This window comes from Nestor notabilis, unplaced genomic scaffold, assembly GCF_000696875.1.
Source record: "Nestor notabilis isolate BGI_N333 unplaced genomic scaffold, ASM69687v1 scaffold10426, whole genome shotgun sequence".
NCBI classification, from domain to species: Eukaryota; Metazoa; Chordata; class Aves; order Psittaciformes; family Psittacidae; genus Nestor; species Nestor notabilis.
The window spans coordinates 48785-72391 of NW_009932377.1; the positions used below are offsets into that span (position 1 = coordinate 48785).

The following is a 23607-nucleotide window of genomic DNA, read 5'->3' on the forward strand; positions in this document are numbered from 1 at the left end:
ATGCCCAACAGAAAAGGATTTTTAGTAATACAAAATAACATTTGTAAAAGTTAAATTGTTACATTCTGAATTACAGTATTTCTTTGGGCAACATCCAGCAGTCATATAGATGAGTTGCTGGTCTGCAGAAGTGTATACAACTATGCAATGTGGGATACTGAGAAAACTTGGAAGGTTGATGGACCTCGGGTGACTTGAGGTGATATACTGCTTCAAAATGTAGCAATTTGTTAGTAGATTGGCAGTGTTACTGAAGCTTTTGCTTCTGTATTACACTTGAATTAGGGGATTGAGGGGTTGATGTTGGATTTTCTGTTTTGTTTTTTCTTTTTTTGCCTTATCCTTGGAAACTGTAATTGTTTAATTTTGGGAATAGTTTGCCTAATGGTTATATAGTGTTGATCCATAAATAGTATGTTCAGAAATAATTGGAAAAGTGTTTTCTCAAAGTGTAATTTTGCTCTCTTCCTCCTCACCCTTAGATTCCAGCCAAGAGTATACAGATTCCACTGGTATAGATCTTCATGAATTTTTAGTAAATACATTAAAAAACAATCCCAGGTAAGCATTCATTATGTCAACTTTCTGGTTTTTTTTCTTGTTGTTGCCTGAGGAGTTTTGTCTTGTTCCCTCCCCACCCCCCAAAATGTTTAACACTGCATATCAGTTGTTTAGAATGAGATTTTGGGCAATCTGAAACACCAATCCACTGTAATCTGTGGTTTACCTGAACAGAGGTTCAGGACACTGAAATGGTTTAAGTGCTTTTAATGGTTAATAGGCGAATAATAAATTCTGAAGGGGCTGTAATACTGTGTCTCTAAAACTTATACTCTCTCATAGCGTCCGGTTAGAGGCCAAACTGCCTTGTCTTATTTTAATCTGCCTTGCACTGAATTTATAGACAAGGGGTTTTTTCTTTTTAAGCTGTACCATATAACTACAGCTAAAGATACACATCTTCACATCAGAAATCAAATTTGACCTAATTCAAGGCCATCATTTGTTAGCAACAGAGTTGACATGGTTCTGTTGTGTTGATGTTGCTGGCTAACTTGTTTGGTTTTTTATTCAGTGGGATTTCCTACTAGGTCCATGACTATTATATACAAGACAAGAAATTAACTCAGTGGAATTGTGCTGCTGCCACAAAAGCTATTCCACTGCTATTTGTTATTCATTAATGTTATAGTTATTATTTACAATGTGATTGTGATTCTATTTTTATTGGCAAAAAAATGTAAAATGAGCTATAATAAGGGACCAACATTTTGTCCTATAGAGTAAAAGTTGAAAGCACTGATCTCTGCTAGGCTCTTATGTTCTTGTTTGAAGTCATAAAGCATCCCTAAGGAAATAAGGAATTGTAGGTGAAGGGCTGCAGTGGGTTTACAAGCACACTAATTGGGAAGCTTGTGAACTGTGCAACAGTTAATTTCATTGCGTGTTAATGACTTGTTGGAACCAGCATAAGCATTTCTAAGACTCGTGTTCATTTCTATCACCTCATCACATTGCAGCGTGTGCCAGCTTTTAAGCACTTGATTGTTGGTATGTTGTAGTAAATGTTGTAGTAGTGCCTCCTGTATCAGTATTCTCTCACTCTGTCTCAGTCATCCCACTATGTGCTTCGTAATCCCAAGGGCTGGTTTAGTGCTCTTGCCCATGAAAACCAACAAGAACCAACCTGGTCACTGCTTTTTCCTCTTTTTGAGTCTTTTTTTCTGAATGTTCTTTTGAGCTCACTGGGCAGAGATTCCCTTGGAGGATCTTTGTATTCTGAGAACAGCAGGTTCAGTACAGTATAGCATAGTGAAAAATGAATATTCTCTCCTAAAAATATGGCATTCAATGGTCCTGCCATCATCTCTTGATTGTAGATCTTATCTGTGTATTCTTAAGATGAATACAACTGTGGTTATTGGAGTGTCTCATGTGAGTTGCTCTGTTTTTTATTTTCAGGGACAGAATGATGCTGCTGAAATTAGAACAGGAGATTTTAGATTTCATTGGTAATAATGAGTAAGTACTGTATTCTTATAGGAAAAAAGAATTCAAGAGAGTTCCTGTTTATTTCATAAAGCTACTATTCCTTTCTTCCAGAGTTCCGAGAAAAAAGTTTCCCCCAATGACATCTTACCATAGAATGCTGTTGCACAGGGTAGCTGCTTACTTTGGATTAGAGCACAACGTGGACCAGAGTGGGAAGTCAGTCATAGTAAATAAAACTAGCAATACAAGAATGTAAGTGTAAAAGTCTTGAAAAAACTTTCTGATGCATAGATTTAACACCTGAGATATATTCCGGAATGATACTGCATCTGTAGCAGCAGGGGTCTATCTATTCATTGAAAATCATGTGTCGGGGAAAGGTAGTTGACGGAGCTTTACTGTTCATATTCCAGTGTTATGTAATGACATCTATTCCATGATTAAACTTTTTTTGGTGGGGAAGAAAGGATGTTATCTGTAAATTACGAATTTTTGTTGCTTTTCTTAGAGATGCATTGCTAGTTTTGTTTCCATGAAGTACAGATTTATATCAACTATTTAGTTGTTTAAAGATTTATACCAGTTAAGCTTACAAAGTACATTCTTTCTTATGGAAAGCAGAATCAACCCTTAACTTGGAACTGATCTGATGAAAGGAAGGGACAAGACTTGCACGACTTCAACCTCTGTACTGTAAAAATCACTTGGAAAATTCAGGCATTGAAGTCTTCTGTTGGAATAAGGTTGCTTAGAGATCTCACGTGGCCTAACAAATTAAGATAGCAGGGAAGACGGACATCTCGTCACTTGAAGTGTCAGCCATGATAACAAGTCATGGCATGGAGGGCTGGAGAATTCTTGGAGAAACCACTAGGCAAATCCACATTACACAAAAAATGTCATTGAGGTCACAACAAGTCCAAAAGCCATGTGTAGTTGACCTTTTCATTCAAAGGACCTGGCTGTTCTCTCCGTCCTCTGCACTTGCTCTATCTCCTCCTTCTTTCTCAGAAAAACAAAGGATGAATGTGTTGGTATGTTTATGCCAGCTAGTTTCTAATTTTAACTTAAAACATTTGTCTGACACCATTTTTGTTGTGGGATGTTTAGGTTTTTTAAGTATTCTATGATCTGAACTCCTGACAACAAGAGCTTACAGTGCCTGCATCCTTATCCCAGTCCCGATGTACATTCTCCATAGCTTTGGGAGAAAAAAAATCGTATTACCCACCGTAATTTTAGAATCAGTAGGACTGAAATAATATGCCACACTGAAATCTTAGTTAAATGAACAGTTTTCTCCTCAGAAGTTTCCAGAAAAATATATAGTCTAAATATATGTTAAATAACTTATGTATTTGTGTATGTATTTTTGCTTTGGCTATACATTCTCTGTCTAAACTGACTTATAAAGCCATGCATTTCAAATCTGTTGCCTTTGCCTCTACCAGCATATCTAGACTGAAGCTTCAGTCTAGCACTTCAAGTGTGGAAGTGCTTTAAGAACTATTAAAAGATGATTTCTTAATTTTTACATCCTCTTTTTTTTATTTTTTTATTTTATTTTTTATTTTTGCTAGACTGTATTTAAATAGCTTGTGGCCTCTGGAAGCCCCCTCTAGGTGTAGTAACTAATTAGCAGGCATTTCATCGAACCTGCAGACATTAAGAATCTTAATGTTTTCAGTATTCTTATTTTAAATCGCTTTGGATATAAAATAAGAATTTGGAAAGAAAACCTTGGAGATCTGCTCCATGTTGAATAAAACCAAACTTACCTTTTCCTCATAGGCAGATTCCCGGCTCCATCACCGATCAGTGATGTTACTGACATCAACAACCCAGTGCATACTGGGACGTCTCAGTGGAGTGGGAAGTTGGTGATTGCAGGGCAGTAAATTCAGGGACCTTTAAAAGAAAGAGGTAAGACAGTCTAAAGGTTCTCTGAAATGCCTGCTAATTATGTTTGGGCATCCAGTAACTAATAGTTAGGGTTGGCTGTTGTATAGAAAAGGATCTCCTGAGTCTATACAGATGTCCTGGGTAATGAATAAAGAAACAGAATATATGTATAGTTAGTTTTCTATTAGAGAAATATTTCCTGCTTGTCTGAGAGCTTCTCTTACAATAGTAGTAGTCTTATTGTTTAAGGTACTTGGTATCTATTTTTAATAATGAGAGTTTGCAAAATAGCTTATTTTCTTTCACAGAGTAGATAAAATATCAAATATATATAATCTGTTGCTTCATCCTCTCACTGTGATCTTGTGAAGCTCTTGCTTGCCTACATTATACTGTTGTTCTTCTCTTGCTTATTTCTACTTAATTCTGTTATATAAGTTTGCAAGTTTCAATGCTTTCTCCTCTATCTTCTGCTTTCCCTTGAAATGAATTTTGAGGTATTACAGCTGTAGCAGAAAGCACCTATCTTCACTTCCATGCATGCTCAATATCCATTGCATGGCACCAGTCTGGATTCGAGAGCACTTCTGGTTCCCCAAGGGCATGTGGTTTGCTTGCCACCTTAATTGGAAATTGAAGCAAAAGCTTTGAAGGAGGAAGAGATTTTTAAAAGCAGGTTTGTTACCCCTCAGGAACAGGACTTGTCAGGGGTACATATCTTCTTATGGTTTTGGTACTGTTCCCATTGGCTGGACAACCAAATCTATCACTTCACTTAGAATATTAAGTATAGTTAATGTTATTCTTGGGTATATTTCAGTTTGTTCCACTGTGATTAGTATATTTAGAAAACGATAAATCTTTTCTTTCTAACCGCTTTTCACAGACCTGACCAAAAGTTTTGTGAGCATATAAAAGATGAGAAGAGCGATGATTTCCAGAAGCGGTACATCCTTAAAAGGGATAACTCTAGTTTAGACAAAGATGACAACCAGGTAAAATACATATGGATTATTCCTTTCCACTTGCTGGATTTGACTGTGTTTATACTATTTTCCTGTAGAAGTTGACACTGTATCACTTAATTTAGATGAGAATACGATTAAAAGACGACAGAAGAAGTAAATCCATAGAAGAACGTGAAGAAGAATATCAGAGGGCTAGAGAAAGAATATTTGCACAAGATGTATGTATCAACGAAAATCTTCCAGTGATTTTTATCAATACTTCACGCACCCACATGCACATGTGGTTTTTGTGAAAAAATACTTCTTTCCAGGAAACAAACAAACAAAAAAAACCACAACACACAAAAACCCCAAACTCCAAAATACCGCTGTTTTTTCTCACTTGTGTCTTTATCAAACACATCTTATGACTGGTCACAGGAAAATTATTTGAGTTCCCTTACGTGAAATTTCAGTCAGGATTCTGGAACCCTTGTCTCTCTTGACTGGAGTTAACGAGCAGGACAACATTGTAAACTATAATTCGATCACATGTAGTGATTATTTTTAATCATATTGAGTGAAACAGAAAAATATGTCTTCAAAAATAAGCGTTACTTCTAAGAATCCACTTTTTTGGACATTTATCTGTAGCTCTTGCACATCCAAAACCAGATCCTTGTTCTGAAGAAAGAGTAACAAGCTCAGAGAGGCTAGTTTGCCGTATGCAGTTACTTTCTAAAAGCCTTTTTGTGTTCACTGTAGTTACGAACAAAAAGAATGGACTTTGGGATACAGAATTACCTTTTCCTTTTGCATACGCATTTACCAGGTATTGTACCCTTAGAAGCTTTGTACCCAATGCTAGAAGTCACAGTCAAGGACAACTTAATTAAATTCAGTAATAGCCTTTTTGATGGTATATTCTGTCTGCTTTTTAGCATATGCATACTTGTACCCAAAGAATTCAGTACAGTAGCCAGCATCATCATCTACTTCACACTTTCAAGCAAAAGCCAAGGCAACTCAGGTGGTATTAACAGGCACATGAAGTCACACGTCAGCTGGAAGTGACATAAGGCAGTGAAGGCCAAATGGAAGAAGTGACATAAGGCAGTGAAGGCCAAATGGAAGAATTGTAACTTCAGTAAAATACTGATATAAACACAATAATCAGCATTGTAACTATGCTAATGCCAACTTTTTATTTCCTGCAGATGGGCCTTTTTATATCGCTTTCTTTTCCCTATAACATGGAAGTTATCCACCAAAGAAGTTTAAGTTTTCAGGCAGCTTAATATAAAGAGGATGCTGTAAAAGTCCATGTCTAACACAAAAGACTCTGTATTGCAGCATGTGTTGTTACTGCACTGTAGTAGGGGTTCTAGATGCCATTCGTATTAATTTCTACACTTCTTTGCCCCTCAGTCCCTGTGTTCCCAAGAGAATTATTTCACTGATAAAAGGTAAGAAAATTTGCAGTTTAATTCTGTTTCATTTTCCTATTTTCTTAATAAATATTAAGCTATCTTATTAAAATGTCAACAGAATCCAGGAGGAAGAAACTAATAGTACACAACAAAGACGACAGATACTTAGGTATTTGATGCTTTCTTTAAAAAAAAAAAATTTCCAAAGTATTCTGCATGCATTTCACCTTTTCTTTTTTTTTTTTCCTTTCTTTTTTTTTTTTTCCCTTATTTTGCAATTGATGCTTGTGCTAAAAGTTTAGTTTATAACTTACAGAATCAATAAGGAAACATCAGGGAGATCAGCCAACAGCCATCAGAGCAGTACTGAGAATGATCTGAAGTATTGTGAACCCCGTCCCTGGAGCAGCACCGACTCTGATAGCTCCATCCGCAATCTGAAGCCAGCTGTAACGAAAGCCAGCAGCTTCAGTGGGATATCAGTTCTGACAAGAGGAGATAGCTCTGGAAGCAGCAAAAGCACAGGCAGGCTGTCTAAGACAGGTATAATAAAATCTGTACAAATGCATAGTTACATAGCAGTGAAGTACCTGATGGTTTTGATACTTGATGCGTATTGCAGATGTGTACATATGTAGAGGCCTCAGTCTCGTAGGTGCTCCATGAATATAACTCCCTCTGAATTTAGTGGGGGCTGCATACATAGATTAACTGCAGACCTAGCCCTCTAGGGGTAACTGCCTCGGAGGGCTAAAATTCAGGTAATAAACTAAATGAAATCTTCTGACTTTGGAAGTAGAATTGTAAAGTGCATTATAAATGGCCTTAAGCTAAATGCATTTCATCTCATACAAAGGATATGAAAACCTTTATCAACAGAAGTACTTTATACAAAATAAAAAAATTACAGTTTAGCTCTTTGGTTTCAATGTGGCAAAGCTGCATTGTGCAGTCTTAGGAAACAGTGCGCTGCTATCCTTCTAGCTAGGAAAAAATAGCATTAAAGCCTGTCAATTTGTAGTTATATTTATTGTGTTTCAGTGCCATTCTTTAAATGAATATGGCTAAAAAGCTTGATTTTTTAGATTGCTGAAAAATCAGATCAGTGATCAAAGTATACTGTTTAAGATTCAGAAATGTTGGGGAAAAATGTAAGTCTGGGTTTCAAAGGTGTGTTAACTTGTAATTAATGTCAATTCAAAATCTCTAAAAATATGGATCTAAATCTTCTGTGGGTCAAAAATGAAATTTAATAAATATTTGTATTCTAAATGCCAATGCAGTTTGATCAAATAGATAATCTTGGTTGTGGAGAATTTTGAGGCTTGTAAACGCATGGGTGGGTAACAGATGCACTGCTTCAGAACTTGAAGTAGAACTGTAAAAAAGCACAATATTATTGCTTGCCTGTGTTAATGCTTGGCTGCGATCTTCTTTATGAAACTTGTTTCTGATGAGGATATGTTAACACTTTTTGCTTTCCCGTAAACCACCACTACCTTATATGTCTATCACCACACTTGTGTGTCTTAATGCAGTAAACCAGTTATAAATTCTGTTTGTCCTTTGTATACTTGTATTAAATACATTCCAGGGTATTTCTGCATATGCTGTAAAATTGTGCCATCATATTGAGTTATTTCATTTAGCAATGTAGTAATAGTATTTGGCACAGCTTGAAAGGAAACTACAACCTGATAATAGTCTAAATAAAAAATATGTTCTTAGAAATCTTTATTTTCTAAGTTGCAAGAACATAAATGGATTCTTAAAATTTCACTGGAAACTTTATTTTGGCATTCTAAGAGTTAACATTCAAAGGTCGGAATGCCTGTTTTTGGTGGTTGCTTCGCTGCAGTTACAGGTTGTGGTGATTTTGCATGTGTTGAGATTGGTTTTGTTCATTTTGATCCAAGATGTAATTGGCTTTAATTACGGCTTCAGCCTCATTTCTCTACATAATCTAGAAGTGGATACACTTGTAAACAAATCAAATTAACTCTGGTCAGGTGAAGATTGTTTTTCAGAGCTGGGATGTGCTATTTTGCCCAGTTTACAATTAATACCTTCGTATTTCACTTCATCTAGCAACAGAAAAAAGGTTAATAGTCAGTATCAGCCAATGCTTCAAGCTGCACTATCTGTTCATATGCACAAGTGAATGGGTTACAATTAGAAATCTTTATCAAGAGAGAAAGAAGCAGAGCTGCTTCATTATCAGTAGATAAATTTTGTTGCAGCCCTTTTTGTCTTACTTTCTCTTCTAGATTGTATAGAGGCTGCTAATGAAGAGTTCTTAAATTTAAGCTATGTTCTGTTTCCAAGTACTGCGAGTATCATTGTGAAGACTTAATAAAAACAACAATAAACTGTATGCCTAGAGATGCTAGGTATACAGTAATCTAGGAATGGTGCAGTTCTATGGACCTGTCCATACTGGACTTTTGGAATATTGCTTTTAGCTGCATGCAATGGCTTTCAGAAAGCTCAGGGTCTGGTTCTCCACTGCCTTGCAATGTTTATAGCTGTTTATATCTATAAAATGCTTATTGCTTTTAATCAGCTATTTCATACTCTTTCTGAACTTTGAATTGTTGCATACAACTTAGTGAAAGCTACCAGTTACCATGACTTTTTTCAGCTGTATTCTTGATTTCAGTCTGGAAATTGTCAGCGGAATTAAAAAAATTAGTTTGGGCTTTGTTAGTATATTGCAATTTGTCCAGCATGTGAGTCAGAGAAGATCTCTGACATCTCATAGTAAAAAGGAAATGGTTATTGTTCACATGCTGTCTATGTCTATGGAGCATGTAAATTTAGCTAGTGTGTCTGAAGGGACACTGGGCCCATGGCATCTGCATTACCTCACAGCTGGCACCCATGCAGCAGTTGTATGATGTGTGTTCATCGCTGTGGTGTATCCAGTTGATACATGTGCGTGCACCATTTTGAAATAATTGTCCAGACACCTAAATGAATTGTGGATGGACTGAACATCAGCACGTGCATATGTACAGGCATCTGTTTTCTGTCCAGAAAATCTGAGCTAATTATGAAAGCCTTCCTACAGTGCAAAGCAGTGCTGAACTGACCCTTGGTTCACAGAAGAAGTCTTGTAATGGTATTCACCAGGGGAGGTGAAGGGGGGAGTTCAGTGTAAAGGCCACTGTTTAATAATGTACTTAATGCTGAGCTTTAAGGGTACGCATTTACAAGTATATATTTTAAGTGAGTGTGATGTTTCTGTCTCTAGGTAAAAACAATTTCTCATTACTCCTTTCCTAGGTTCAGAGTCTTCTAGTAGTGTAGGGTCATCCACGGGTTCTCTTTCTCACACCCAGCAGCCTCTTCCAGTGCCAGCTCTAAGCCAGCCTTCTCATGGCACGCCTGCCGTCTATCCAACTGTCAGCACTAGTAACTCTCTTTCCTTTGATGGTGGCATAAGCGGGCAAGTGGCACCTACTAGCACTAGCTTCTTTTTGCTTCCCTTGGAAGCGGCAGGCATACCGCCTGGCAGTATTCTGATCAACCCTCAAACAGGTTGGTACACGCTTGTGGATGTTTTTATTTCAATTGAGATCTTGGAGAAAAATGCACGAGTGTTTGCATAAGACTGAATGTCAGTGTTGTCCTTTCTTTTTTTCCCTCTTTTTTTCTGTGGTTGTGTTTGTTCAGTGCACTTAATTTGAAAGAAAGCATGACTCTAGGATCAAAGGAATAAGTAAATTCACTTGATTTCTCTCTAGTAGAGTTTAACTTATAATTAAAATTTTAATAAGTGACTTGGACAAAATCTGAAAATCCTGTGATTTATTATCCAGAACACAGAACAACTTAAATTGTTTCATCTGTTTTTCTGGGAAAGGGAAAAAATCTTTCCCAGTGCTACTATAAAACAGTTTCAGTGAGGGGAGAGAGCCTAAAGTATTATTCATGTTGATGTGAAAGATTTTATCATCCTGTGGGTTGGTTGTTTTTGTTTGGTTGCTTTTTTTTTTTTATTTTTGTCACAACATACTCTTACGTCTTTATGTTCATGACACTGATTTGAAACAAGTGAAAGAAGTAAGTGTGAGATTCCATGCTATTTCTAAACTTCTATTTATCAGTTCAAACCTGTTGGTGTAATTGGCCAATACTGGTATTTTTAGTAAGTAGTAGGAAACTGATACTTCACATTGTAGATGCAAAGAGTTGCCCAGATTAAATGACTAGTTAGCATTCTCTGGGCAAACTTTTACTTTATTGTACAAGTTGAGAAATGAAAATTTTGATTTACCTTTTATATAACACGTTACCTGTGGAAAATTATTGTATTTTAATTTTAGTGTAAAGATTTGGTTTGCTTGGGGAAAAGACAATACTTCAGGATATTTTTTTTCATCATTCTGTAGATGGAATTTGTTATGTTAGAATATAACTGCATGTGATGTTTTAAACTAGATTTTTCTCATTGGGGTTATTAAAATGAAGAGTTATTAAATTATTTCTCTTCTATAACTGAAAGGTTTAACTTTGGAATAGATAAAGTTCTCTTTTCCGTAATATAAATTAATTGCTGTTGTATACAGCATTTGAGATTTTTTTTAAACCGATGATTCTGCATATTGATATGCTGCCTAAGGTTTCTCTTAAATAACTTACTGTATAAATGGAACAGTTTAAGCCAGCCCTGCTAAAAAACGGGTAACAAATGACTAGCTGTAGCATGTAATTTTTGTAGCTAGCCATTGGATTTGGAGGAGGATGTCTTTGCCATCTTAGACCTAGGTGCTGGACAACAGCACTACTGACTTCAATTTTCTAGTTATAATGATAGTTGCACATCTTGTATGTGAATTTTCCATTATGTGTTGAGCATCTGAAGAGAAATATGATCATTAGCAAGCAAGTTTTGCTAGAAAAAAAAAAAGCAGGTTTAGTGTCTGGATACACTAAAGTACTCTGTACTCCACATTAAACGTAAAGAATGTAGGCTGTCATTTTTCGTAATATGACTATGCTAAAATCTTTAGTTACTGTATGGCAAAACAGATACTGCAAGCACTGAAACCGTACCATCAGCTTGAAGGTGATTTCATGTAAAATGATACAGTTTTACCATTTAAAAAGCAGTGGGATTTGAGTCCTCTTCATTTCAGTTATGTGCTTGTTGATGTTTTGTGTGTGATCAGTTTCTCTTTCTTCCTCCTGTACTGTTGGTCATTTTCCCTGTTACATTGATGGGACTTCCACATAGCAACAGGGAAGGGCGGAGAAACAAATGTGGTTGTGAAAGTTTTTCATCTGAAAGCATTTTGTACTTGCACCCCCCTCAGAAGAGGCAGCAGAACTGTAGACTTGACTCTTTCATATTGATTAAAATTAGCTTAATTTTCAATTTGTGATTTTTAACTACATTTTATCAATTTGTTAACGTACTTAAATCACTCATTAATAGTCTTTTATAACAGAATGTTAAACGTCTAGTGAGTGTCTAGTAGAAGATAAAGTACACTTCCAGAATCGGGAATATCTAGATTCAGATAAACAATTGACTTAAAATATACTTGAATAATCATGTTCTGTAACTGTTCATCTGGCTTTATTGTTCAAATGATAGTCACTGTTCAAAAAACATAGCTAGTTTCTTGGGATTTCTGACAGGATCTCATGACCTTAGGTCAACTGAGTTGTTCTCAGTAGTTGAAGGTGATAATTAGGAAAAGGCAGTTCTTATGCAGCCACTACAGGAAACAAGTTAAGCTCTCATGGTTACCAGAAAGCAGTAGAAGGAAATAAGAAAATCTGACTCCCTATTTTTGTGGACATTGCCAATTCTTGAGCATTAAAGAGAAAACCATTAAGCTAAATTGGATATAGCTTGATCGCCTGCAGTTCAGCTGCATAATATATGTAGCTTACTTTTGCAAGTCAGTTCATACTTCCTCTCTACCTCTTGCATTAATTGCCTCAGTCCTTTCTGCAGTAAGCTTACACTTTTATGTTGGCCAGATTTATTTCAATATGATGGGATAAAGAAATCTGGAGGAGCACTACTTTAACAGGACCCTGGCTAGGGTATAGAAGCTCTAGTCTCAGTTTATAGCTTTCTGGAAAGAATCTCAGAAAAGAAAATATTTGTATCGGCAGAGAGAAAAATTAATATCAGTTTTGGACCTTAAGTATCAAAATAAACCAATGCCAGACACATGTAATTAAGCAGCTAGGCATGGGCCCTTGTGAGCTAATCTGTTGTTCCTTTGATTTGTTTTTCCCAACCCAGGCACCAAAATAAATCACTGTTTGTTTATAATTTACTTTGAAGTAGTTTATTTTTTAATTCTTTTTCATCAGCCCACTGCTGTAATATTGAAGTTGCAAATGATTAAATAGGAGGCTAATACTACACTATTTAGTTTGAAAGCTGAAAGCCAATTTGTCTGTGAATAGGGGATGAGAGTCCTTTGACAGTAATCTCATTAGCAGTTAAGGAAATATCACTGCAGCTATATATTGCTGCAATGTATTTTGCAAATGTATATATGTATATATACATTTTTTAAGTTTTGCCTTTAAGCTCTCCTGTGTTCTGACTGGTGTTCAAACTGATTAAAGGAGATTCATTTAATTGCCTTTTAAAAGATTGTTACAATAGTATTTTTAGTAGGGTTTTCCTTTATTACCCCTGCTCTTTTCAATCCACTTAATTAAAAATGCGTTTTCAGGACAAGCAGGATACAACAAATATTTATCTGTGTTCACAAAGTAAAGACTGGGGTATCTTTGTTTACCTTACATGTTTTGGGTTTTCACTGCCTGTAGTTTGTCAAGTGAGGCCTGTTTAGTCATTGCTGTTACAAACGTGATTGTGGGGAGTTGGCATGAATCTGTCATATAAACCAGTTTGACATCACTTATTTTCAAAAATTATTATTTTGCCTACTGTAAATATATTTGTTTTCTTCAGGCTTAGATGATGCAGCTGGCTGTCATTTGGTTGTGTTTGTTCTCTTCCACCTTTTCAGGTCAGCCATTCCTTAATCCAGATGGCACTCCAGTTGTGTACAATCCTCCTATGCCTCAGCAACCTGTTAGGACCCAAGTGCCTGGACCTCCACAACAGCCGCCTCTTCCTGCACCACCTCAGCAACAGCCAGCAGCAAATCACATCCTCTCACAGGTGCACATGTCAAATACATGATACTTGTATTGATGACTGATACTGTCACATTGCTGTCTGATGGCAAGGGATCAATAGGTTTGTTCCATTTAAGTGTATGTTGAGAAGTAAGAGCTGCACAGATATAGGTAACTGGACTTTTTTCCCCTAGTCATCAGAACTATCCATTCTGCTAACAACTGAATGTGGTAGGCAGTCTTTTCTCAAAAATACAGAAGATATTTTAGTATGAGAATATAATGGTATCAAGAGCATACCATGCCTAGATTGCTGTGGAAAAGAGGTTCTGCCTTTATGAGTAGTCACACGGTGCAGTTATCCCGACGTTAACAGTAACGTAGTCAGCAATCTGCGAAGAGAGTTAATCCAAGTGAAAACTTTGTGTCCTTGTCTTAAGGTTATTTTTCAGCCAGGTGAATTCCTGGGCTGTACTGCACAAGCAGTAGTGATGGCACGACAGAGGTAGCTTGGGACTGGTGGAATGGGAACGCCTCTTTAGTAGTGGTTTGGCTCACTCTACTCACAAAACTGCATGCTGAAATACAGGATATATTTTATCCTCATTTTATACAAAAGTAATTGAGTAGAATCAGCCAGATTAAAGACAACCACAGCCCTTGAAGAAAAGCAAAGAGTGTGTATGGGGCGGCAAAGGAGGGTTCTACTTCTCTTCACAGCTGCTCTCTCAGGCACCAAGCTGCTACCTGTAGTCTCCTGTGGTATTTTCAAATTGTTCTCAAATTTTTATAGTTCTCAAACTATAAAAGCTATTTACAGAACTTCATCTAAACCTTTATCTTTATTCATTTAACCCTGACTAAATCTTCTGTGTACGCCACAGTAGGGATGCTCAGTTTTGAAAAAAGGCTCATTTGTGCTCTTTCTCCCTGTCTAGTTTGTGGAAGTGCGTATGTGGTATTTGCAGTTTTCTTCACAAATTCTTTACTACTTCTATGATTGCCTTCTCAGTGGATACTGGAGTCGAACCTGCCTGAAATACCATCAGCAATTATACCTCTCTGATGTTCAAATAACCAGTCTAGAGAAAACAGTATTGTTGAATAAATGAAAGTAATATGTTTTAATCTGTGGTTAATAGTAAATTCATTCTGCATTTAGATCCTTTGAAACAACTTGTATTTAAGAATACATGTGTAGTTTTATAATTTAAAAATAAAACCCTCTCTAAAAGTAACAGTAAATACTATACAGAAGCAACTTGCTGGCTAATGGTTAATATAACATACAAAAAGCAAATTTATTTCTGCTGTGGAACTGGGATATTGAAAATTACTTCAGTTTTAATTCTATGAAGTCTTGAGCTTAAAGAAAGATGTCTCCATTCCCTCTCTCATAATGGAGCCTAGTTGCTTTTTTCCATTACAAAAGACTGACTTAGTTTTCTCTTCTCTTACTCTGATGTTAACCATGTTTATAAACCTGTTCTTTCTTCAGCCTATGCGGCCTCTGCAGCCTTCTTCCCAGCCTGTTCAGTACTCAGCAGTCTCTTATCCACCCCCGCTCCTGCCAGTCTCCTCTACACAGCAATATTCTGTGGTATTACATCTTCTGATCATCTCCTCCTTGCATGGGTTAATCTTTAGTGGATGCTGACTTTTGCTTGGTTGTTTGTAATGGTGTGTGATACGAGTGTAATGACTGGCTACCTTTTCAATCACAGCGAAACGTTACTGAGAAGGGGAAAATAGTTCCTGAGATTCTTAATGTGTTTACTTCAAGTTCAGTAGAAATTCATACAATTAAGGCTGTATCTGTATTTAGATATATATTATTCTCCTTGGAAAAGGAACGGCTTTCAAATGCTATTGTTTTGATAGCCAGTCAATACCTTTTTATGTCTCTGGATTAACCTCTTTTCATCCATTTTTGTTGCTGCTTTGTCTACTCTTCCTTCTGCTGAATACTAATACATTCTGAGGGGTCAGCTGTTCTGGTTTGGTTGTTTGGGTTTTTTTGAGGTTACCTTTTTCTGTCCTCTTTGCCAGAACTCTTAACCCTCCTACCTCACTAGCATCCCTTATTTAATAAATAGAAGCTGGAAATTGAACATCTTAGTCTTTTGTGTTTAAAAACCAAAACAAACAGAAAAAAAACCCCACACAAATTGAAACTGAAACCTTGTAAATGTTATCCAAGGCCGAATCTGAACTAGAGCCCAGGTCAAAAGCTGAGGCTTTCCCAACTCCCCAGACTGCTCTCATGCTCTAGTGAATACGTCTGTGTAGCAAGGTTTTGGTAGCATGGGGGCTGAGGCAAGAAAAGAGCAGGAGCTGGCCCCTTGTCAGACAGAGTCAATTTTGGGCAGCTCCAAGACTGACCCTGCGCTGCCCAAAGCTGAGTCAGCTAGTGACACTGGTGGCATGTCTGTGATAATGTATTTCCAAAAGGGTGAAAAATGCTGTGCAGCAGCTGTGAGAGGGAGGAAGGAGTGAGAAACAGCTTTGCAGACACCAAGGTCAGAAAGAGGAAAGGGAGGAGGTGCTCCAGGCACCAGAGCAGAGATTCCCCTGCAGCCTGGGGATGACCCCATGCCAGAGCAGGGGATGCCTGAAGGAGGCTGTGACCCTGTGGGAAGCCTGCACTGGATCAGGCTTCTGGCAGGACCGGTGGCCCCATGGAAAGAGGAGCCTGCACTGGAGCAGGTTTGCTACAGGACTTGTGACCCCGCAGGGCACCCACAGTTCATGAAGAGCTGCAGCCTGTGGCAAGGACTCACATTGGGGAAGTCCATGGAGGACTGTCTCCTGTGGAAGGAAAGAGTCTGAGGAGGGAAGGAGCAGCAGAGGTGAAGCGTTATGAACTTCACAATCCCCATCCCCCTGTGACACTCAGAGGAGGAGGTAGAAGAGTTGGGAGTGAAGCTGAGCCTCAGAGAAGAAGCAGGGAAACTGGGGGAAGCTGGTTTTATTTTTTTGTTTCTCATTATCCTGCTCTCTTATCAATTGGCAATAAATTAAATTAATCTTCCTCAAGTCAGGTCTGTTTGCCTGTGATGGTAATTGGTGCGTTGATCTCACTGTCCTTTTCTTGGCTTGTGAGCTTTTCGTCTTATTTTTCTCCCCTGTATTGCTAATGATGGGGGAGCAAAGAGGGGCTTGGTGGGCACCTAAGGGCCAGCCAGGGTTAACCCACCACAGTGTTATCCAATAGATATTTTAGGATGTATTTGGAGTTTCTATTTTGCTGTTACTTTCAACATTGATCAGAAATGTCTTCTAACAATAAATATTTCTCTGAATTCAATAGCCTGCATGTAATTAAAACTATATGGTAATTGTTATGTGTACTTCAGGTACGCAGTTCTAAAAGGAATTGCGTGTTGTGGAGAGTTTTTAATAGGAATGTTATTTCTCGTGTTATTTTAGAGTTTGATTATGTGTGGACTGCAGTCAGTATAACTCTTACCTTCCTAGCAATGAAATGGGAATGTTTAATTAGCCAGTGTAAGCTTCCTATGTGAGTTCAGCATATGACTGAATTGCTGTTAGTAGCAGCTAACTCAGGTGTGTCTGCTGTGATTCACAGCCATTGTCAGGCATATGGCTGTTAATGCAGAGAATGAAACTTCTTCCAGGTTCATCATAATTTTGGAGCGTTTCATATTCAGGAAACGGGTTCAGACACTAAGGGCGCTGGCAGCTTCAAAAATTTGTTCCTGCTAATGGTAACTTAAGTATCATAGTTAAAGCATTGATGGTCTTGGTTCATAATCTAAATACAACACACTTGTAGTGGGTACCAGGAAAGTTTGCCTTACCCGTTTATTGGCAATACCCTGTTTCAGTGGTTAATCATGCCCATGCTGACCAGATCAGAATTTACTCATATTGGTAGTGTAACAGAAATAAATGCATATTATTTGGGTTTCTTCTTTGGACATTTTTAAAGCCAATATTAACTCACAGTTAAATATCAGTATCTCCTCTATAAACCAGGTATTATGAAAAGCAGTGTTGAAAAAGCATTATAGTTGCATTAATAGGTATCATTAAAGAATGAAATGCAAAAGGCAAAGTTAGATTGCTGATCTAATGAAAATGGGTATTTTTAAGCTGTAAAGGTATTCTAAATAAAGTTTCAGGTGCAAATTCGTATTTCCAGTAGTAATTAAGAATAGCCTGGAACTATAAAATTTCACCATAACATGTGAATGTAGCTGATCAGTGAAAGACAGAGCTTACACTTACTCTTGATTAACTCCTCTTTTCTCAGGATGATCTAAGAGAGGATCAAGTGTTCTTTAGTGTTCCTCCATGTTTGGAGAGTCCACTTCTGAAGTATGACCCAAATCTTGTTTAGCAAAACATTACAATACTAGCAATTAGTTCCTATTACCAGGATGTCGATAATTTAATGCTGAATTGCTTCTAAAGAAAAGGAGCTTGGGGCTACAGTAATAGACAGTTCAAATTTCACAGAACTCCTGCAGTGCTCAGGGCAATCATTATCATAGTTTCAGATCTTAATAAAACATAGGTAGAAGGTAACCACTAGAATACATTTCTTGGAGCTATTACTTGATTTCAGGCTATAAAAAAAAATTAATCCTTGCATGCAGTATAATACCAAGTTAGAGGAATGTACCTTGTTACTCAGGATTAGGGCCTCATTAACTTGCACTCTTAAAAGAAAAATTACTTCAGCAATACTAATGCCCTCTGCTATTTTAACTGGGGTTAGAAGTTTTCATATGGAGTCCAGTCAGAAAATGTGACATAAATTCTGACTTCATTTTTGACAATTGATTTCTCATAATAAGTAGATAGAGGCGAATGTAATCCAAAATTTGAGTATTTGTAGTGAAATGAATGAAGTCTCTGAGTGTGGACGTTCTTTCCTGCTGTCAACCCTGAAGATGATTTATGACTTGCATCTTGTTCTTTCCTGTTGTTCTTTGGCTGATGCTACTAATGCACAGTAATTTGAGACACGCATATATGAAACTTGCTGAGATACTGGCTTCCCCTCGGCCCTGAATATACATCTGTGAATGTAATCTTTCTCCTTCTTACCTATTATAGCAAGACAACCTAGGATCACAATTCAGCCATATGAGTCTTGCCCGCCAGCCACCCACCGATCCAGCTGAACCTCATACTGCTATGTTCCAGTCCACTGTAGTCCTCCAGCCCCCACAGCAGTCTGGTTATATCATCGCAGCTGCTCCACCTCCACCACCCTCTGGCCAGCCAGTTTCTGCTCCAGGCTACTCGACATCCAGCCACCCTGTCAACCAGCAAGTACTCCCACAGCAGGGATATATGCAGCAACCTGTGCCACAGGTACACTGGCCCCGTTTCCATCCTCCTAAAAGCTATGTTTAATAATGGATCATGCTTTTTACTAATGAGCTTTTTTATATGGTGTGGGGCTCCTTGTTACATTGCACCTGTATGCATTTATTCTGGGGTTGGGGTTTTTTTTCTGGCTTATGTGCTCTGAAATGAATTACTTCAATTTACTTGACAAGCAATAATCACCCAGGTTTTCCTATTTTACAACTGACTGGCAAAATTCTATGTTATAAAAGTTTATAAAACTATGTTCTGCATAGTTTTCCTGTGTCTCAGATGTGTCTTTGTAAATTAGGAATTGTCACTTCTACAGTGAAAGTAAAGTCAGCTGTTAAAGAGGGAATTTATCTAGTATAAGTATTTTTAATTGCTAATCTCTTTAACACTAGTCACGCCTTTTTTAGTAGGTCTTGCACTTTTACATTGTGGTTGGTTTTGCATTTAGATATCCGACTTCTATAAGCTTGCAGGTAGTGAATCTCTCTATTTGTTGTTTGGTTTTAGATGCCAGCTTGCTATTGTACCCCCAGTCAGTATCCACACTCCAGTCAACAATACCGACCTGTTTCTGTCCATTACAACACACAGCAAAACCAACCATTGGCACAGCCAGGACAGCAGACAGGTTTGTTGAACTCTTTCAGCATTTCATTGGAACACATGATGTGTGTGTTCTCCCGGTTTTGCTTCTTAAACTTATTTTGCTGTAAAATTTTAGATAAAGCAGAGGTTCAAATAATGGAATACAAAATGTAACTAACCCAAGGTGGAAAAACTTGAGTTGGTTGTTTGTGAAACTTGATGTAAGCCATTACTATGAGTGGCTCGTGCTGCAACTTCAGTTATAGGATAATTTTTTTTAAGTTTAGAACTGAATAATTTAAAAACTTGTAACCTAGTAACTAACTTTTTAGTAACTTACGAAGTTAGATGAATTAGTACCTTTAAATGATGTAACATTGTAGAGATGTAGCTTAACTGAAAGTTCTAAACAAAAGATACTAATTTTAGATGTTGTGGCATGAAAAGAGTGCTGTGCAGAAGATACTAGTGACAACAGTTTTAATTTGTCTTTCCTGTCCTATGATTAAAGGTATCTGGGTATTGACTATATAATGAGGCTTAGGTGGTTAGAACTAGTTTTCTGCTCCTCCTATTTTTAGTGAAGACTTTACAACTGTTATTGAGTTACCTTTCTAGGGATGTTACCAAGCTGTATTTTTGTCTCCTTTCTTTCCTATTGTCCTTCTTTCCTTACAAATTGTAACCGTAGCTACCATCATTCTGATAAACTGTACTTAAAAATATCATTATGACTTCCCCAGTAAGAGAAGTTCCTGAAACAAATTTACTTCTGACTCAGAGTCAAAACTTTCAGCAGTAGCTGGTGATGTTTGAAGGCAGAGATCCTTAAAAATCAGGTTTTTATACCATGTCTTAGATGAATGTTAGACTTGGTGTTTCCTTCGGAGTTCCCTTCAGGAAGAAGAATTTTTTATTTTCTCCCCTGGCCCCTGTCTGAGTGTTGCTCTACAGAAATAGGATGAAAGATCAGCTTTTACAAAGATTAACTGGATTTCTGTATAGCTCTTCTATTAAGTAGCCTGTGAGAGGGATGGCTCCCTCTTCTGCAGTTCTAGGAAGTGCTCCAATAGCAGCGATGCTTGAAGTTGCTATTCAGGGTTCAGTTCACAAATTTACACAGGATTATTTCATTGCAGAATCATCAAGATGTGATGCCCACTTGTGGTAGGGTTGTCAGATCACTTTAAAACGCTGTTAGTACCTGCTTACTGCAAAATAGATCACTGCTGCTCACTCTGCAGAAGTGAAAGTATATTGACCGTTTTTTGAAGGAAAACAAATTACTTTTTTTTTTTTTTGTAACTTGTTCTATCTACTGGGTTTAAAGATTATTCAGCTGTACTACACAGCCTTCTTTCCTCCCTCTGAATTTTTAATAGCTAGACTACTTAGTAGCAAAAAGTCTGAGGCTCAGTTGGGGTTACTTCCCCATTTACACCCTAGCAAATAGCACACACACTCTCTGCATCAGAGAGAGCCCTGCGTACATATGTAGCTAACTAAAACAACGTTAAGTTGAAAGCATGGGGAGTCGGTGCATCAGCACCAAGACGCAAAGGGAGGAATCAGTTGCTAGTAAGTATACGTCTGTCTTGTATGTTTTTAGCTCTTTATGTTTTAACTGAATTTCACTGCCTGTAATGTGGACAGGGTGAAAAGCATCAGGAGTGAAAATCTCCCTCTGTATCCTAGATGAAATAAAATAAGAAAGCTGTGCAGACTTTACTGCTTTTATAATGTACCTTGTACCTGTAACCCTGACATCAAAGGATAATATTTTAATAGTGAAGGGATGGTCCAGCCAATAATTCCATTCAATCCTGTTTGGTTACTTGGTATTTACTAGCACTAGTGGTAGAGAGCAGTATTTTATTAGCAACTGCTATCTCCAAATTGCTATCTAGCCATTGCTGGCTCTTGTTTACTGCTTTATAGACAAATCTGAATCAGCATTCTAGCAATGGAGGGTTCCATGTCATGTTTTCTGATCTGTGAACTGTTCATGAGATGGTGTATTTTGAAATTCTCTCTTGTATATTTATTTTAAATAATAAGTATTTATGTTAGGTTGACACAAAGTTACATCCAAAATGGTTGGTGCTTATTGACAACATCTGTTTTTTGAGAGAAAAGCCAGTTCCTTGGCTCATACAGCAAGGTGTCTGGTCAAAAATAAGAATCAACAGATCTTGTATTACGTAGAAGCTATGGGCTTTATTCATCTTACACACTGGTCACTAACTATGAAACAACTCTGCAAACACCAGTCTAGATAAAAGATGACCACTTCTGAGAGCATGGCAACTGAAGCCACTTTGGGGTTAATATTATGGACTGGCCTGACTTTATTTATGAGCTGTTGGATTCGGGGCCGTAACACTGTCTGAGAGGTTTACATTTCTCACAGTGAACCGGTCTCTTTTTCAGCCGCTTCCTGCCTTCCTTTTTAAAGGGGTTTCAGGCAAAATATCTGGGGGGTTAACTTTTAATAAGAATGCTTTGGTTGCCCAAAAGATGTTGGGAGAAGAAAACTCTCCTTAAGAAAAAGGCATTTCTGATTGCCATGATAATGAAGGTCCAGTTACCATGAGACCTAACTACAAGCTCATTAAAAATCTTGTCTGAACTACAGTTACTTTTAAGAACATCAGCAGAAGTACAGGTGGCTTCTGCTTCACAACAGCCAGTGATAAAACTATTGCAGTTTTAATAACAGCTGTAGTTGCATTAGTTGCAGTCAAGCTACACTCACAGCTTGTCAAACAAGTGATTGTACTTTCTTTTCTGTTCTCGAATAAAGGCTGCTTCTCACTCTTAATGTGTTCTTCAGAAATGTCTTTCTATATTCATAAGTGAACTTCTATGAACAGTGATTTCTTTTTAATTGTATAAATATTAAGAAACACACTTCTTTTATCTCCTGTTTCAGCTTTTTTCTGTGTAATGAGACAATCTGCTGTGGCAGGTGTGGGGTTTCTGCTGAGTGCTGCAGTTCTGTCAGACCGCTCTCTAGGCAGAGGTGAAATTGTGAAGCTAAAAATAGACTGTTCTTTGGAACGCTGTGGGGAACCTTCTTGGCAGTCAGTTTATATTGTTCCAGTTCTCCCTACTTGCAAAACTGATCATGTCTGTCTCTGGAAGTCCCAGAAAAAGCTGAAAAATATTCACAGCTACATTGCAATTTCTGGGAAATGAGGGGTTTAGGTTGCAGCTGTATTGATTGGATGTCATCTACCGCAGCTTCACATTCTGCTGCTTTTTAGGTGCCATAGATCAGTTTGTAACAAAGCTTTTTATTTATTACAGATGAGGTGGATTTGTGCGTAGTTCAAACTGAAGAGTTCTTAGAAATTCTAATTAGTATTCCTAATTGAAGCATGCACTGTTTTGAAGTTCTTTTTAGTACTCTGAAAATATTTATAGTGTGGTGTGTGTTTCTAAAGAATAGCTCTCTTGGTTTTAACAAATTGAACCTTCTTCCCTTTAATATTCTGAAACAATATTTGATTATATCAACAGTCTTTTAAGTCTCCATTGTTGCTATTTCTATAAAGACAGCCAGCTGAGACTGTTAATTCGCAATGTTCATTGTACCCTGTGTGTATGTCATCAATGAACGTTGCTGGGGTTTGTTTACTAAACAGTGTTTTGTGTTAACTGACTGATTTTCAAAATAGAACAGGCCATTTCTTAAACACAGTTGAAAAAAAAGTAAAAATCCAAGTGAGTTTTTGCAGCTCTATTTGCTGTATTGTAGATCCACACCCAGGTAGGGAGCATGGGGAATGTCAAGGTCAGTAGAATGTGAATGTGTCCAACTTAAAAACAGGCTCTTGGTGCTGTCAGTGCATCTTGACAAGCCCAGTTCTGTTATTCTGGAGCAGTAGCTGGCTTTGTCTCAGAGACACTGATAGTTGCGGAGTTTGGCGGATGTGGTAAGTAGCACATACCTGTATAATAGAATGTGCCAGAAGGAGTTTTACTTGTGTTCTGCATGTGTTTGATCATGGTAGCAGTTGCCTACTATACACTTACGGCGGGGAGGAGCAGGGAGGGAAGGTGGGAGTTAAGGTTGGACCTACACAGATTTCCTGTTTGGCACTCACAGAATGGTTTGGGTTGGAAGGGAGTATAAAGATCATCCAGTTGCAGCCCTCTGCCATGGGTAGGGACACCTTCCACTAGACCAGGGTGCTCAAAGCCCCATCCAGCATGCTTGTTTTGAGGAGGGTTTTTTGTTCTGTTTTTGGGCGTTTGGGGGATTTATTTTTTTT

General features: G+C 37.6%; 1 protein-coding gene across 1 annotated transcript in view; it reads left to right on the plus strand.

The window, feature by feature from the left end:
* The window catches only part of R3HDM1 (R3H domain containing 1), a 51916-nt gene that overhangs the window by 16037 nt on the left and 12272 nt on the right, over positions 1-23607 (plus strand). Inside the window, 12 exon segments of the mRNA XM_010016356.1 lie at positions 483-561; positions 1963-2022; positions 2104-2244; positions 4781-4889; positions 4985-5080; positions 6270-6307; positions 6390-6440; positions 6588-6814; positions 9557-9811; positions 13279-13433; positions 18476-18736; positions 19253-19373. Coding sequence (XP_010014658.1) covers positions 483-561; positions 1963-2022; positions 2104-2244; positions 4781-4889; positions 4985-5080; positions 6270-6307; positions 6390-6440; positions 6588-6814; positions 9557-9811; positions 13279-13433; positions 18476-18736; positions 19253-19373 — 1593 coding nt within the window.